General features: G+C 45.5%; 1 protein-coding gene across 1 annotated transcript; it reads right to left on the bottom strand.

The window, feature by feature from the left end:
• Positions 1-1,610: 1,610 nt before the first annotated feature.
• On the bottom strand, positions 1,611-3,421 carry LOC129596704 (BTB/POZ domain-containing protein 6-like). Its single transcript, XM_055494051.1, has 9 exons — positions 3,321-3,421; positions 3,065-3,224; positions 2,809-2,993; positions 2,584-2,719; positions 2,300-2,396; positions 2,131-2,236; positions 1,908-2,065; positions 1,770-1,834; positions 1,611-1,706 (listed from the first exon to the last, which is right to left on the bottom strand). Exons 1-9 carry the CDS (start codon positions 3,419-3,421, stop codon positions 1,611-1,613), a joined length of 1,104 nt encoding a protein of 367 aa, XP_055350026.1.
• Positions 3,422-15,909: the final 12,488 nt, after the last annotated feature.

Here is a 15,909-nt window from a genome sequence, read left to right as displayed (position 1 = left end):
AACACCAACCAGTTACAAAGTATGTATTTCATATAAACGGTTGTATGGAAGCCCCTAGTAGCAAAATCATATTATCAAAATTTCGAAAACCCACACTATCCAGTGTCTCCAGGCAGTTGCCGATGCTGATCCCACTCAGGATGAAATCGATGTATTTAACCGTTAACAACCGGAAACCATACTTATCCGCAGAGCCCAGGGTATGGAAGACGTTGTCGTGGGTAAAGTTCTTCACAACATCGGTGTAGATGTAGCTGCATAAATTGCCCGTTTGCAAAACGGGGGTTCACCGGAATGTACGACAGGAAATTGTTGTAACGATTATTGCACCTGAGCATATGAGCGAAGGCCTCGGGAAGGATGTCCGGAATGTCGATGGGGGCTGTGCAGGTCTCGGGGACGCTCCCGTAGAACATAGTGTGGAACACAGCGCTGCGTGCGCTTAGGAGGAGTCTGCAGGGCGCATTACACGGTAAACAAAAAAATCGGTCCAGTGGATTTACAGATTAGTCATTTCGATGCAGTTGAGATTATGGATAATATTATAGCGAGGACTGACCTGTGAGCATGGAAGATCTTCACGTCACCATAATCCCGTCCCACCGCGAACTGGACATCGCTCATCTCGCCACAGGCTAAATGATGCAGGATCCCCTCACTGATCGTGACGATCCCGGCGCAGTCCACTGCGTCCGAATGTGGTGCCGTTGTCCGAGACATACCTGCAGAGACTACTAGGACCCAGTTAAAAATTAAACTTTTACCGCCAAGACCCACTCAACGCAGCAGTAGAAAATCTTCCGCAATGCAGCTCGAGCTACTTTCTCCGTATCAGCCAAAATTAATTGGTTGGCAGTGTTTGCTAAAAAACCGCGGAAGGGTTCTTCGTATAATTAAAAAGACTGCCCCAAAAAAGTGTATCTAGCTGCCGTCTGACAACTTAGTAAGCTTACGGGCTGCTTACCGTGAGGACCTTGCGATGTAGTAACATCGTCAGGTCCTCGCCCGGTTCGCCCGGTGGAGTGAGTGGTGTCGACAACGTTTAAACAGCGAGTAGCTATCGCCAAAGGGCGGTTAGCACGTCAGCGTCGCTCCTATATCCGAACACCGGAAAGCGCAGTGATGCAGTAAGTTCGTCACACGGAACGACCTGCCGTTCCGTGTGACGCGACAGCTCCTCGTCGGACGGCCGATGCCGGCAACGAGGCCCCTGTGTATGCAGCACCTATTCTGTGGTATCTGAACATACCAGAAAATTAGCAGGCTTTATTAAACTGATCCCAGTGTTGTAAGCCCAGTTCAGCCCACTGTTGAAGATGTTCTGTCTGCAATTTTCAGTGCGATAACAAGCTGGCTTAGAAGCGTGCGGGAAGTTTATTATTACGTATTTGAATTTCGACAAAGGATTTTTATATTCGTGACAGTGCTGGTGAATCTTCTGCACAACAATCTACCAAAAAAACTGGTACAAGAACCACCTTGAAACGAACTAATCCCGCAGTTACAGATTCTCTTGTCGATCTTTCGAGCAAGAAAGGGTGGTAAGCTTTCTAGCTATTACCATTTCCGCAAATCATTCATTGGTACATACATAACATAAAGTGATAATTCTACTCGATTCCACGCGTGGTTACTGCCATTTGAATTTGCAGTTTCAGTGAAAAGTCATTAGAATTGACGTAGCCGTTTGCCGGCGCCAGTAATTCCTAGAAAGACAAACGTAGCGTGAACAAAGCATAATCAAGGGGTTCTCCACCCCAAACCCTCACCTTCATAGAGATATATTTCGAGTATCCCCAAGCGCTGCTATTCTTGTCAAACAGATGGGAAATATCTACGACGTTTGAGAAACCTTTGCGAGGAACACCGAAAGAGCTGTTTGCGGAGAGCATCATACGAGTACGTACGCTTCTTGATTATTGTATTTCCCGTTTTCCACGACAGCAGGCGCAGCTCCGCACTAGCCTGGCACGTCCAGGGAGCTGGTTTCGGACATCCCGAACATCGGAGGAAGAAGCCCAGAGTTGCAGAACTGTCACGCCTTACCTTCTCCAACTGGATAGTCCTGCAACAATACCAAGAGCGTGATCAGTGTCGACCTTTGTTGAAATTGACAGTAAAACCACTCACCAAAGCAGCTTTCCAACTGCTACAGGATCGCTTAGTCTATGCGCGCCCTCCGACAGTTCTTTGACATTCAGAAACGTATGGTTGAGGACACCCTCATCGCGTACCACTAAAAATACGAGGAACGTTAGGAGCATGGCATCAGATTCAATAAACGCAAGAACGCGCTAACTTTGCCGAGGTTCCGTAGGAAAAGGAAGCTGCGGCTCGATGGTGGCATACTTGTACTGGTAGATGCCTCGTCCTTCCGATTGCAGCAACAAACCGCTCTACATAATGTACAATATCGCGTTAAACATGCTTGTTTGTAATTTGCGGGCTGGCTGTTCCGGCCAAAGCATGGTTCATCCGCCAACCAAGGGGCCGACGTCATCTAACTTGTAAGCTCTGATCAGACCGCCCCTTGTCAGAGATCAAAGATTGATAAGTACATTGTAAATCGTTGTGCAAATGTACCTTTACGGGCCCATTCAGCAGCTGCGACATGGTCATGAGGGGAAATCGGATAAGGAACAACGTCTGACCCAGTACCTCACGCCGATTGGCCGCCGAAGTGTCCACGTTTTTTAGCGTACACATGTTGACAGCCCACCTGACAAAACGCCAGATGACGTCAACAAAAGTAATAATAACAGGCTCGCTTTTGTGCGTCTTGAAAATCATCTCCCAAAATCGCTATACCTGTCAACAGACGAACAAATGATATCTTCACTGGCGGTCAACGTATCACGTTGGAGAATCAAGGCTAGCGCGTCCAGTGCAATCGCATCGAACTGTTCCGATTCCCATACACTTTCCCTTGATTCATCAATCAGGCACAAACACTTCTCGAGAATGTTCGGAGCAGCACTTGCGTACTGCATAGCCTGCCGAAGCAGAACAGCTTGTCAATTTGGTATTGGGGCAGCCAAAAACAGCCGTTCACACGAATACGTACAGCAGAGATCACATCCAGGCAGTTGTTGATGTCAAGATCTTTCGTGACAAAGTCGGCGCAGATGGCTCCCAATCTGGGTAACTTATACTTGCCCGCGCAGCACATTGTGTGGAAGACGTTGTCCAGAGTGAATGTCTTCACGGCATCCGTGTACATGTAGCTGCACAGTTGTGTTACACTCAGTACTAGCGATGTGCGTGACAAGCCGACAAATAACGATAATAAATAACTTAAAAGTCTGGTACGACAGGCGCACCTGGCCATGTTAGCGAAGCCCTCGGGATGAATGTCCGGAAGGTCGTGTACCAGAAAACGGCTCTGCCCCCATCTGCATTCCTGACATTCTTCCCGAGGCATTCGCCAACATGCTTAGGTGTCCTTTGTACAATATTTTCTATCGTCTGCAGCGAATAATGGCATGTAACTGTAAGCGTAAAACTGTACAGCTACATCTATTCCGATTCCGTAAAGAAATTTACCCAAGATAACGTTTTTGCCACATTGGGCTGCGCGGACAAGTACGACTTACCATTGTTTGTCGCTATGTGCATTGACTTCATCCTGAATCTGCTCAACACCAGCAACTGCCTGGAGATGCTGGAGAGTGTAAGTTTTCACGTGTGGTTTTCCTTCTTTTGCTGTGGCAGATATTAAGTTGTGCGGCGTAGGCGTTTCTCCATTCCGTTGCTGCTCCGAGCATCCTGGAGAAGTGTTTATGTCTGATTGATGATTCACCGAAAATGGTATGGGAATCTGAGCAGTTTTATGCCATTGGAGAAGAGACGCTGCGTATCATTCTGGAACGGGATACGCTGACCGCCAACGAAGACATAATTTACTCGGCTGTTGACAAGTACAGTAAACTGTAAAGTGATTTTGACCGCTCTCCTTTACGCAGGAATGAACGCGTTAAATCTGTGGATCATACAAATCTTTTTTGCAGGTGGGCTGCAAACATGTGTACACAAAAAAATATGGACGCCAACTCCGCCAACCGACGTGAAGTGATAGGTCAGACGTTTTTTCTTATCCGATTTCCGCTGTTATCCGACACTCAGCTTCTGGATGGACCCGGCAAGGTATGAAATTCGCTCAAATTTTAATCTGTTTTTGGGTAAGCCTTAGGCCGAAACCATGGACAAGGAGCAGCTAAACCAGGCGCCGGTTTCTGTCTGCCGTTTTTAAATGAAAGATAGGTCCTGTGTTAACGAAAGTATAAAGGCACAAAGGTGAAATGTTGTTTTGTGTTAAGACTGGTATGTTGCTAGAGTCTGAACTATGGGATATCTGCCACTACAAACACGCCGCCATCAAACCGCAGTTATCGTTCCCAACCAAGCCTCGACAAAGTTCGCCAGTTGATGCGTTTGCTGAAACCTATAGTCCTTATGTTTTAAAAAGAAAGTATTGCTGTATTTCTAGATGTGCGCACTGAGGGTGTCATCAACTATACGATTCCGGATTTGAGGGAACTGCCGGCGAAGGGTATGCACAGCGATCCTATTACAGTGAGGAAGCTTGCTGTGGTAAGGAATGGGTGTAGCGCAAGAAAAAGCCGGCAAAATCGTTGAAAGCCAGACGTCAGACACCACACCTTTTCGTTGTTTGGCAGGAATATGAAGGTGATAAAGGACACTGCTTCTCGCTGTCCTTCGCTGGGCTTCTACCTGCAGTGCTATGATCGACCGAAATCCGATTACTGGAAATGCCAGGTCGATGTCGAGTTGCGTCTGCTGCCATCGAGGTTGGAAACTGCGCCTATTAAGAAAAGTATGTCCGTTTTGGCTGCTAATGCAACCGGAGGCGTCGCTTGACTAAACTACCTTCGCGTAAATATTCCACGATGTTGTAGAGAAATCAATGTTGTTCCACAAGAGTAGTTGGATCGTGGGAGCTGCGGAATTGATCTCCACGGAGGTGAGTGCTTCGTACCGGGAAATGCTGGGTTACCAACTTACCATGGGACATTGGTCACGTAAGTTTTATTCACAGAAATTAGTGGATCTGTTGGGCTACACTAATCCTAGTGACTTCTCGTTGAAACTGCAAGCTCAGATCACAGTGGCTGCTGACCTTCCTGATGAATATTAATGAATAATGAAAAGGCATGTCCCACTGAACGGTTGCCGGAAATGGATCAACGGAAATAATATTACATAACAATGTTCTGTTTCAAGGTGTATTGTTGCTAGTAGGCCTAGACCGGAAATAGCGTGGTTCCAGCAACTGAAGACGTCAAACTGATTAGTCGTACAAGCAGCCTTCTGAAAGCGTCGTTGCGTTTATGGACGTTTTTTTCCTTTGATATTCATGCACGTTGCGCAGCGAATATATAACAATTCTATATACTACTACATTTTAATTGCATGAAATTGTGTCCTTTGCCAATTCACAGCGCATGAGAACAGCAACCTTCTGCTTTTTTTAGAAAAACTGTTACTGAGTGCGTATGTGTGATAAATCCTAATAGTTTACCACCTACAGTAATTCAATTGCGATTGCCGTAATTTTGTTAGATTAAATTGTTTTCGTCAAAAATCGTGTATATTACCAGCAGCCAAAGATTATTTGGGGGTACCAGAATAGCTAAATTTGTGTCGGCTTTTTATCAGTGGTCAGGCGAAGTCGGAATCATGCATCTGCACGCACAAAGGAGTAACTATACATTAGTAACTATAACGTGGGGCCGTATGGGCGCCACGCGTATCCTCGACAGCGAACAGCGTGAACCCGGATGAGGCTTTATTGCCGAATCTAATGCGCACCGTGGCGCAGCAACACCAGACTAATGAGGAAGGATCCTGCAGCCAGTGCAACTGTGCTGAAGGTCCGTCAAAACAGCGCAGCAATGTGCGGGGTGGAAATCCCCAGAAACAGCGAATAGCTACTCAGGAGGGCGGGGCGTCCCGCCCTTACATAACTATACAAAGAGTAACTTCTAATGTGAGGATGTGCACCGTACATTGCAAGAATCGCAAACTTTCATTATTAGTAATTTATTACACGCGCCTGTAGCCGGCAGGAAGGTTGACGGGTTGATGGTTGACGGACAATGAAGGTCATCAACCTTTCTACAAAGGTCATCAACCTTTCTCGAAAGGTCATCAACCTATCCATCAACCTTTCTCGAAAGGTCATCAACCTTTCCATCAACCTTTCTCTAAAGGTCATCAACCTTTCCACCGGCGGTATCCATTAATTTGCTTCGCAGCCATTGTGTGCATAAACCTTAAGTTTGCGGAATCGAGTGGTTCGTTTTTTATCACACTTCGTCTACGTGTTCAATTGCGTAAGTAGGCCTAATATTGACATGCAGCTCACAGAACGTAGTCACAGAATCCGCCAACGGTCTTGCAAAAGTGGAGTATGGAAGAAGTTCTTGTCATTTTTGCATTGATTTCTCTGTGCGGTGCAAAAATTTCACAAAGTCCGTCATTTTACGATTAATCGGTTGCAAGTTTCCTCATCCTTAACTCAAAATTTTAATTAAGAAACGAGCAAAGATAATTCGCCTTATTTACCGGCAGAACTGCAAAAAGCGAGCGTAGCATCCACCTTTCTGCCGACGGGTGGCGGCATCCATTCATCAAGCTTTTGCGCCATTGCAAAGATTTTCTGTCACAGTTGTTACCATTGCTATTGCCTGATCAGTTAATTCGCTTAACTATGATCAAAATTGCAGACGCAAGGTACGAACATAGTCGACATAATATGTATTACCGAGTGGCGAAATAGTTGTGTGGCACAATGTACTACATACAATACAATGAGCACAATAACATCAATGGACGCCGCCGGCAGAAAGGTGGACGGTTTTACGGAAAGGTTGATGACCTTTACGGAAAGGTTGATGACCTTTATGAAAAGGTTGATGACCTTCACAGAAAGGTGGATGACCGGCCAGTATTACAGCCCAGCTCCTAATATGTTTTTTCCGTTACTTTGGTTTGATGTTGTGACGTGTGGGAGTAGGATCACACGCCGGAGTGTACGTACGGATGCTGACTGTCCGCCTTCCACCTGCAACATAACAGATAATCTAGTCAATCTCTACTGTGATTTGCTGTTCTCTTTTACTAGCGATGTAAATGATGTCATAACGCAGAGTCTATATAAGTTCTTGTTGTCACTGATATCGGCAGCAGTCGCTAATCAGTAGTCTGAGATTTACTTCTGAGACTGCTCTCTAATTACGATTTCCTAGCGTTGTGAACTGTGATGAGAATTGGATAAAGAGACAGCAATACTTGTTCCTTCTGACGTACATGATCGCTCCCGGATTATTGCATAGAATACAATTTTGCTCGTGACACAATTGTCCTGGCTCTTGCCGATCCACACAGGACTCGCGACCGGAAGTTGCAGTTGGAGTGTTCCTGAGGGATTTCTGATTTGTGTTCCTGATTCGTCGTTCGTGTTTCCACCGTAATTATTCTGTTACAGTTTGAGAGTACGAGTGCCTACCGACTGAGCATTACAGGCGTGGAAGAGTAAAGATTGTTCATGGAACCTTAACCGGTGTGAACGATTATACACGACATGGCGCCCACCGGTGTCTTTTAATTTTCCCGATGTAACAGAAAATTATTGGTGGAAAGTTTGATGGTAATTTATTTGTAAAGTGGTCCGCATAGAAAGGCGTCGAACCGCAAAGGTACGCCGAAGGAGGTCAGCGTTCCCGATCTGGCCTAATTTAATTGATTTTTGGCGAGCTTCCTCGCAAATTGTGAGCTTCCTCACGGCTAAGCTTCCTCGCCAATTAAATTAAATTTATTTAATTCGGACCGTAGGAAAACAGTCGAAACCTTAAAGGTCGGCTGTGTGCAGAAAGTGGTATTTTGTGGGTAATTTCCGGGTTGTCTGCGCAAAGCAGTAACTGCGTGAATAAACTGTAAAGTGCAGTGTCAGTGTACCTGGCCTGCAGATAGATCAGATAGTGAGTACCAAGCCATTGTCAGTGGCTAGGTGAGATAACGATCTCCAGCAGCTAGATAAAGGCAAGCCGCAAGCGGTAGCCAGAATCAGCAGCTAGAGATTGTGACAGCAAAATTTGTCAACACCGGCAAACGGTGATTGACCCGTGAGTTAAGATTACGGCAGTACGCACAGTACAGCTGAATAATTTTAACTGTTATTTTTGTAGTCGAAACCGCAAAGGTCGGCTGCATTAATTTTTCACGAAGCAATTCAAACCTTAAAGGAGGATTGTTAGTGAGTAATCTTGCACAATTGCAAGTACGAAATTTCAGAGAAAGCAGTAGCATAATCGCTGCTGTAAACTGTATTTTGAATAGCCGCAAAGGTTAATTCAAAGTAAAGTAAAATGTCTGGTAGTTCAGTCCCCAGGACTCGGCCTCCGCCGCGAAGAATACCAGACGATAAAGTAATTATTGGTGCATATGAAGGAGCGAGAGCTCAAACCAGATTTAGGTTCAAACCGAAAGAAATGCCGCTGGGTCTCATGTACCTAGCTTTGAACGTTATTCCACCAGAAGCACAAGATGCATTTTGTGGAAAAGATTGGATAGATTATCAAGAAATAAGACGGATAATTAATCCCAAAATTAAACAACCCAACTATTATCGAACATAGTTGGACCATGAGTGTTGTATTCCGGAAGCTTACCTGGACATTACGGACGAACAGTTAGATAAAGCTCATCAAGATGCGTTGAAATGGCTTCCAGATTACATAAACAACTTGGGTGAACGTAGAGCAGCGGCACAAGCAGCTCATCTGGCGGCTAAAACAGCCGGAAAAACTCCCAAAAAGCAAGCTGCAACTGAGCGTGTCACGCGCAGTGCAAAGGAAAAAGTCCAAACACAGGCGTCTGGATCCTTGCATGAAGAACCGGTGTCGGAAAATGGAAGCGTGATCAGCGGTCCGGTGGAGATTCCTTCTTCCCAGTCGGACAATAATTTAATTGAATTAGCTGGTGCAGATAAAGAGGATGCCTCGGAGGGATCTGAAAGCACAAAGAAGAGCAAAGGCATTATTGGGGGAACAATGAGTTTCCACCCGGCGCAGCTAAAACTACACAGCTTCGTCTCTGAGAAAGATTTCGAACAACCGGATGACGAATTTCTTTCCCAGGCGAAAGAAGTGGACGAACAACTTGAGGCAGCTGAAACAGACCAGGAGGTTGGGTTAATTGTCAGGAACACAATGCCAGTGCTTCTCCAGAGTCTCCGCACTCTTATTGCGTCCACAAAAACAAAAGTGGATGAAATGGGAAACTCGATGTCTTTAGACGCCCGAGTTGAGGAAGAACGAAATCAAAAGTTAAAATTCCAGTCAGATTTTAATGAAATGCGCATTAAATTCGATAATGAACAAACGGCGAATGACCGGCTAACTAATGAATTACGGATTGCAAGTGATAATTTAAACCGGTTAAGGGACGCAAATAAAAATGCGCAAAACGCCTATGACAGTATGAAAAATGAAAAAGATACGTTAAAAGATACCAACCGGCAATTAGAAAAGCAGCTGGAAGATGTTCAGAGAGAGTTGTCGGTTGCAAGAGTTACCATTGATAGTTTTAAGGCACAGACACTTCCAGACACGGCAAAACAAATGGTTGACTTGGATCAGAAATTGACCAAAGCATATAAGGATTTAAATGCTGAAAGAGACGCGCATAAGTTGACGAATAAAAACTTAACAGATGCGCAAAACCTGTCTCAGAAACTCACCAAAGAGTTGGACGATGAAAAGAAGCGCGCCAAGGACAGGGAGGATACGCTTCAGCGAGACCTCACGCATGCGAACGTTCAGCTCAATAAATTGTCCACTGTTGGCCCGATGCACATTCCTAAAGAAAGCAATGAAGCAAGTCAGAAAGAAATTGACCGGCTTCAGGGGTTATTAAATGCAGAAAGAGAAACTGTCCGAAAAGTACAGGCTGAACTTGAGGAATTTAAGTCTGATAATAAATGTGCTAATTGTGAAAAAGCAGTTAAAGCTAAGAAAGAAGCACAAGCTGCTGCGTACGAAAAATCAGAACATTGTAATAGGTTGTACGAAGAGAACCGACAGCTCCGCGATCAGTGGTACGAAAAACAGGGACAACTTACCAAAATGGAGGAGGAATATCGGCAAGCATGTACGCAGCTCCACCAGTTTCGAAACCCAGGTGTTGCTCTGGGAGGCGGCCAGATACACTTCGAAAGGGAGGCACCAGTAGCGACAGGAGATGTAGTACGGCCTACTCCATTCCCAATGTTTGATCCACAGAATTACCATGTGTCTAGCGAACAGCCTTCGGCTGCAACAGGCAATCCGGTTGGTATTTTACGCAGACCCAGGCAGGAATCGCGTGTAGAGTTTTCTGAAGCGCACTCCGTGCAGCGTTCGTCTTCCGAAGGCCAGATTCCAAAAGAGACAGTGCCGAGAAAAAATAGACCAACCGATTTACGTCATGAGGTCTTTAGACGAGCAGCAGATGACCCTACTCGTCAGTCCCGTGGAACTGAAAACAGGGATGGTTCAGACACAGAGAATGAATTCATGGATGGCATTCCGATGGATGATGATTCCATCCGCTGTCCCAGTAGTACGGCAAGTAACGACTCTGTATCCAGAAATCCCCAACTGGAAGAGTGGTTAATTAAGCAAACACAGATTTCAGACAGAGCAACGCTTACTCAAGAGAGTGTTGTCGAATTACTGGCAAAACTCGCAGAAAAAGGTAGTGATAAGGTTGGAGCCATGAAGCTGCTTACCTTTGATGACTCTCATCCGGAAAAAATTCAAAAGTGGCTGATGAATGTTGAACAGTGCCGAACCACGAACAATTGGGATGATGAGGTTACCTGTCGCAGAATAACCGGTGCATTCACTGGAGCATCTTTTCAATGGTTCGAAAAGTTCTGGAAGGACAATAAAGGAAAGTCATGGAATGATTTCTTCAAACCGGCAATTATCTCACATTTTAATGGTTCTCTCTCTAAAGCTGATATTCGTAGAAAAATGAATAACCGTAAACTTGATTTCTACGAGCCGGTTCGTGCTTACCTGGATAGTTTCCTGCCATGGTTTGAAGAACTGAAAATATCTGATGAGGAACAAGTCGAAGCACTTTTGGAGGGCGTGCAGGATCACCGGCCAGCATGGTTCCGCGAAATTTATAATGCATCTCCTAAAAATTATACAGAATTTGAGAAGAAGCTGCAGGAATGTGAGAAATTGTGGAAGCGTATGAATAAAGATAAGAAAGCGCCAGAACCGACGCAGAAGAATACTTCGGCTGAACCGAGAAGTGCCGGTAATAATAATAATTCTAATTACGAAAATAGAGGCGGCCGCGGTGGCTCGTTTCAAAGAGGAAATTATTACCCGACTCGTGGAGGTCGTGGAAACTATGGGAATAATCGCGGAGGATATTCCCGTCCATATACGGAAACGGTGATTCCGCAGCAGCAGAATTCGGCTCCTGTGCAGCCTGTCCTGAATGTTGCCCAGCCGCAGTTTGTCCCGGTTCCGGTTTATCAGCAGCCACAATTTGTTGAACAGCAACCGGTACGATTCGCCCAAACATTTCAGCAGCCCATCCCGATGCAGGCTGCGATGCCAGTCCCTATGCAGATGATGAATCCGATGGTTCTAGTATTTGCGCAGCCGCAGCCAGTTCAAACTGTACAGAATCTTGATCCGCAGTATCAGCAGGACGGCTCGGTAAATAATAATAATAACGGCGGTTATAATCGTGGGAACTACCGGCAAAATAACAACTATCGCGGAAACAATCAGCGTGGTGGTTATAATAATAATAATAATCGTCAGAATCAAAATTTTAGGCCCAATCAGCAAGCTAATAATCAACCTCCGTTTGATGAACGAAATATTCAAAGAGAAAAATGGCGGACAAATCGTGGAGTTGAAATTTGCTTCCGCTGCCATGGTTTACACCCAGCAGCAGGTTGTACAAATCAATATGTACTTCCTCGCCAGTATGAGCCGTCGGCAGAATTATTGGCTGAATATAATAATCCTCCGCAACAGATGAACATGATGGAATTGGACTTACCTGCTGGTCTGTCCTCGCCGGCGCCACAGTGTCATAAGATGGAAGTCCAGGATTTTTCGCAATATCCGTTAGCTGACCACGTTTGTCTCCTGCCCACTCTTGATGCCCAGGCGTGGTACTCTGTAATCGATATCAACTATCAGAAGGTGAAAACTATGCTGGATACGGGTTCTAGCATATCTGTCATGTCTCTGAAGATGGCAAAAGATTTAAAATTAAATGTTCACCGCTGTCCTGACCATGTTAAAGGAAGAATTGTACATACAGCGTATCAAGGAAGGCAGTTAATCGAGCCGCTTTCCGTAGTCGTCACGATTCACGAATTTGGGATTTGGGATATTGGTCAGTTCTACTTTCGACAGAGATCACGTTGTTTTAGGTTTAGACTTTTTAGCTATGAAGCCTTTTATCCTAGACATGAATACGATGACGTGGCGCCTGTCGCGCAGACCGTCTAATGCACCGGCATTTTTACGCCGTGAAACTCACCTGATGTCTGATGTTATTCGGTCTCATGACTTTGATCCACTGATCCCTCCGGGAGTCAAACCGTCGCCTGCGATTCCGGCTCTGATGTTAACCGAACGCATCGGTGTTGCTAAAGAGGCAAAATTCGTTCCCTACGAATCAGCCCATCTAATTTTGGCAAAAGCTGATCCAGAAATCTGTATCTTACACTTGCAGAAGGCGAAGCAGTCGTGGCCTCGCTTGACTCAGCCGACACAATCTAACAAGACAAATGTCGTCGATGTACCAGCAAAAGCTGAAGTTAAAGAAGTTGTGCCCGTGAATGCTGCACCGGTTAAAGTTGGATCTGATCAACGTGATGAGGAGTTTGTACGGAGCGTGGTACAGGAAATGATCCGGCAATATTTGCCCAAGGCAGCTTCCGTCGCCGACGAACCGGTCAAACCTGTAATTAAAAAGGAGATTAAGAAAGAGAAAATCCCAGAACAAAGTCAAGTTCGTGGGGGAGGCGGAGAACCTGTTGTAAATAGTATCCAGTCAAGTTCGTGGGGGGGAGAGCAAGCGTCTTCCCAGCCGCAGATTAAGAGTGAGAAAGTCTCTTCGCCGCCGCCGACAAGCAGCTCGAGTAGTGCAAGCATCTCGTCTTCAGCATCAGTTAGTCCTGTGCCTTATGCTGACTCCAGTCAAGTTCGTGGGGGTGAAGATTCCCTGCAGCTTCCAATCCAAATCTCCTCGCTTGATGCAGTACTCCAGCAGCATCCTGCAACAAGATACTTATATATGGGAGTTGTGCGGAAGTCTTCTAAATCTGTGGAGTGTCTAAGCATTGACAATAAATTATTAAATGTCATACCTGTTGAGCGCGATCGCAGAGATGTCGATGAAGTCCATGATTATCCGTCGTACATGGCACGGAATCCAGAGTTGAAAAAATGGATGACGCCGATGGATAGGCCGCAGGATAAAGGCTTATTCCCTACAGAGAAAATGTTCCGTGACCCGCAGTTTTGGCGCGAAACGCAACAAATGTGTGTAGATAGCCGTATGTGGTACAAGATGTATAAAAAGCCGTCGCATGCAAATACTAATTATACTAAGTACGAAATAAATCGGTTTACCATCTGTGAAGGAATTCTGTGCAGAGTGCCCGATCACTCCGGTGCATGTCCGAGGATTTACGTGCCGCACCAATGGCGACAAAAATCGATAGCCTGTTTCCACGATATTCTGGTTCATAAGCAAGTTTACGGCCGCTGTGAAAGATTGTACCCGTATTTAGTCAAATTGTTTTACTGGCCGGACTGCATAATTGAAATCGAACGATACGAGAGAAATTGTGACACGTGCCGAAATTCAGTTAATGATCGACAGCATTTCGAAACGTTAAAAAGAAATGAACAGTTAGCCGCTCAGAAAGTTAAAGGGAAGCGTAAAGTTACCTTTTCTGTCGATAATCCGGCTCCGGCAGGTGAATTCGAGGATGGAAACTTTATCCCTGTACAGGGAATGCCGCCGATAAGTGTTGGTCCTTGTCCGGTTTCCTACGAGGATAGACAGGCGGAGAAGCAAAGAGAAATAAACTCGCAAATAGTGGGTGACTCACCGCAAAATCATAAGTTGATCAGTGATCAGATGTTGGATTTGCTTCCTCCGGCAGTCAGGGCCTCTTACGACTCTCCAGTAGACGTAGATATTAACGAGCAGTGGGAGATTTGGAACGAAATTCAGAAGCAAAAAGCATTGAGTGAGTCTGTGGCGACTAATGCAGCGCAACCTACTGTGGGAAATTACGAGCCGTCAATGGAAGGTTCGGCAAGAAGTTCGCCTCGCCGGAAAAAGTCCAGTTACAGCCGAAGGATTAAACGCGAATATGCAGAGCGGGAAGCAGCGAGTCAGATGTCCGCTGAAACCGCGCAGCCACTCCCTGCTCAGCAACCGACTGCCAAAAATCTTCCCAAGCGATCGCAGGATGTCCGTGAGTCCACAGAGATCCCGGCTTGCGTATATACGAAAGATGCAATTGAGTTGGCGTATAGGGACGCCCATCTGAAACAAGCCCAAGCACAGACAGAGATTAATTACGCGGAACAGGACATTTATCGCTTTGAGCCTGAACCCGGCCCGATTGATTGCTTTAAAATGGAGCTATTTCCGGCCTCTCCTGTCATAATTCAGCCCCACTCACAAGGAATTATTCGCGCTACAACGGCAATGTCGGATGAACAGTTCATGGAATTTCAAGATGAGTACCTGTACACGCAGCCGTTTTTATATGAAGGTTGTATCCCTGAAACAAATAAAAACGCAGTCCTGTTAGACGACGTCTTAACGTTAAATGAGTACGGCAATTGCAGAGTCTGCGTAGTCAATGTCTCAGACAAACCGCTAGTCCTTAATGAACAAACAAACCTTGGTGAACTTGCGTTAGTCGATGCAGTGTACCAAATGGACTCACCAGAGTTCCTTGAAAGTTACCATGATGAGTCTTGTGGTGTTTCGCGCGATCGGCAGGGAGTTCCAGTCCCGGAGAAGCTTAATGAGTGTAAAGCTATGCAGCTTCCGCCGCCAGCCGCTAGTGTCATAGACCATGAAACAGAAGAAACCTTTGCAAAAATTAAGGTTGGTGATATTTGTCCGAGTAAAGAAGAATTAAAAGCTATATTTTACGAGGCGAAGTCTGTGTTACCGACGAAAGCGCGTCCTGTCGGATGTTGTACCATATATGAGCACTCTGTAGACACGGGAACGAGTTTGCCGGTTCGAACTCCTCCGTATCGCACTTCGTTCGAAGATAGAAAATGGCTCCAAGCTAAAACACAGGAAATGATTAAAGACGGCATAATCGAACCGACTAACTCGGCGTGGGGTAGTCCTATTTGTATAGTGAAAAAGAAGGACAAATCTCGCCGCTTAACCGTGGATTTTCGAAAGCTCAATGAGAGATTAATGGGTAGCAGTTATCCGCTCCCTAGAGTGGACGATATTCTTAATGCATTAGATAAAGCCACCGTGTTCAGCAAAATTGATTTAAAAAGTGGCTTTTGGCAAATAAAGATTAAACCGGAAGACCGGTGTAAGACAACAATGGTTGGAGAAGAGTTCACGTTTCAATATAAAGTCTTACCGTTTGGGATGAAGGACGCGCCTTCTGCATTTCAGCGGGCCATGGATTTGACATTTGCGAATATGAAGTGGAGGAACGTGCTTGTATTCATTGATGACATTATTGTCTTTAGCAAAAACCTGGCTGATCATATGCGGGATTTACGGGAGCTCTTCCTCAGGCTCCAGGAGTGTGGCTGGACGATTAACCCTGAAAAAACAGAATTATTCGTCAACTCCATTACG

Source organism: Paramacrobiotus metropolitanus, unplaced genomic scaffold, assembly GCF_019649055.1.
Source record: "Paramacrobiotus metropolitanus isolate TYO unplaced genomic scaffold, Prichtersi_v1.0 Parri_scaffold0000094, whole genome shotgun sequence".
NCBI classification, from domain to species: domain Eukaryota; kingdom Metazoa; phylum Tardigrada; class Eutardigrada; order Parachela; family Macrobiotidae; genus Paramacrobiotus; species Paramacrobiotus metropolitanus.
Note: the sequence above shows the minus strand (reverse complement) of the source record. Positions and strands in the feature narration are given on the sequence as shown.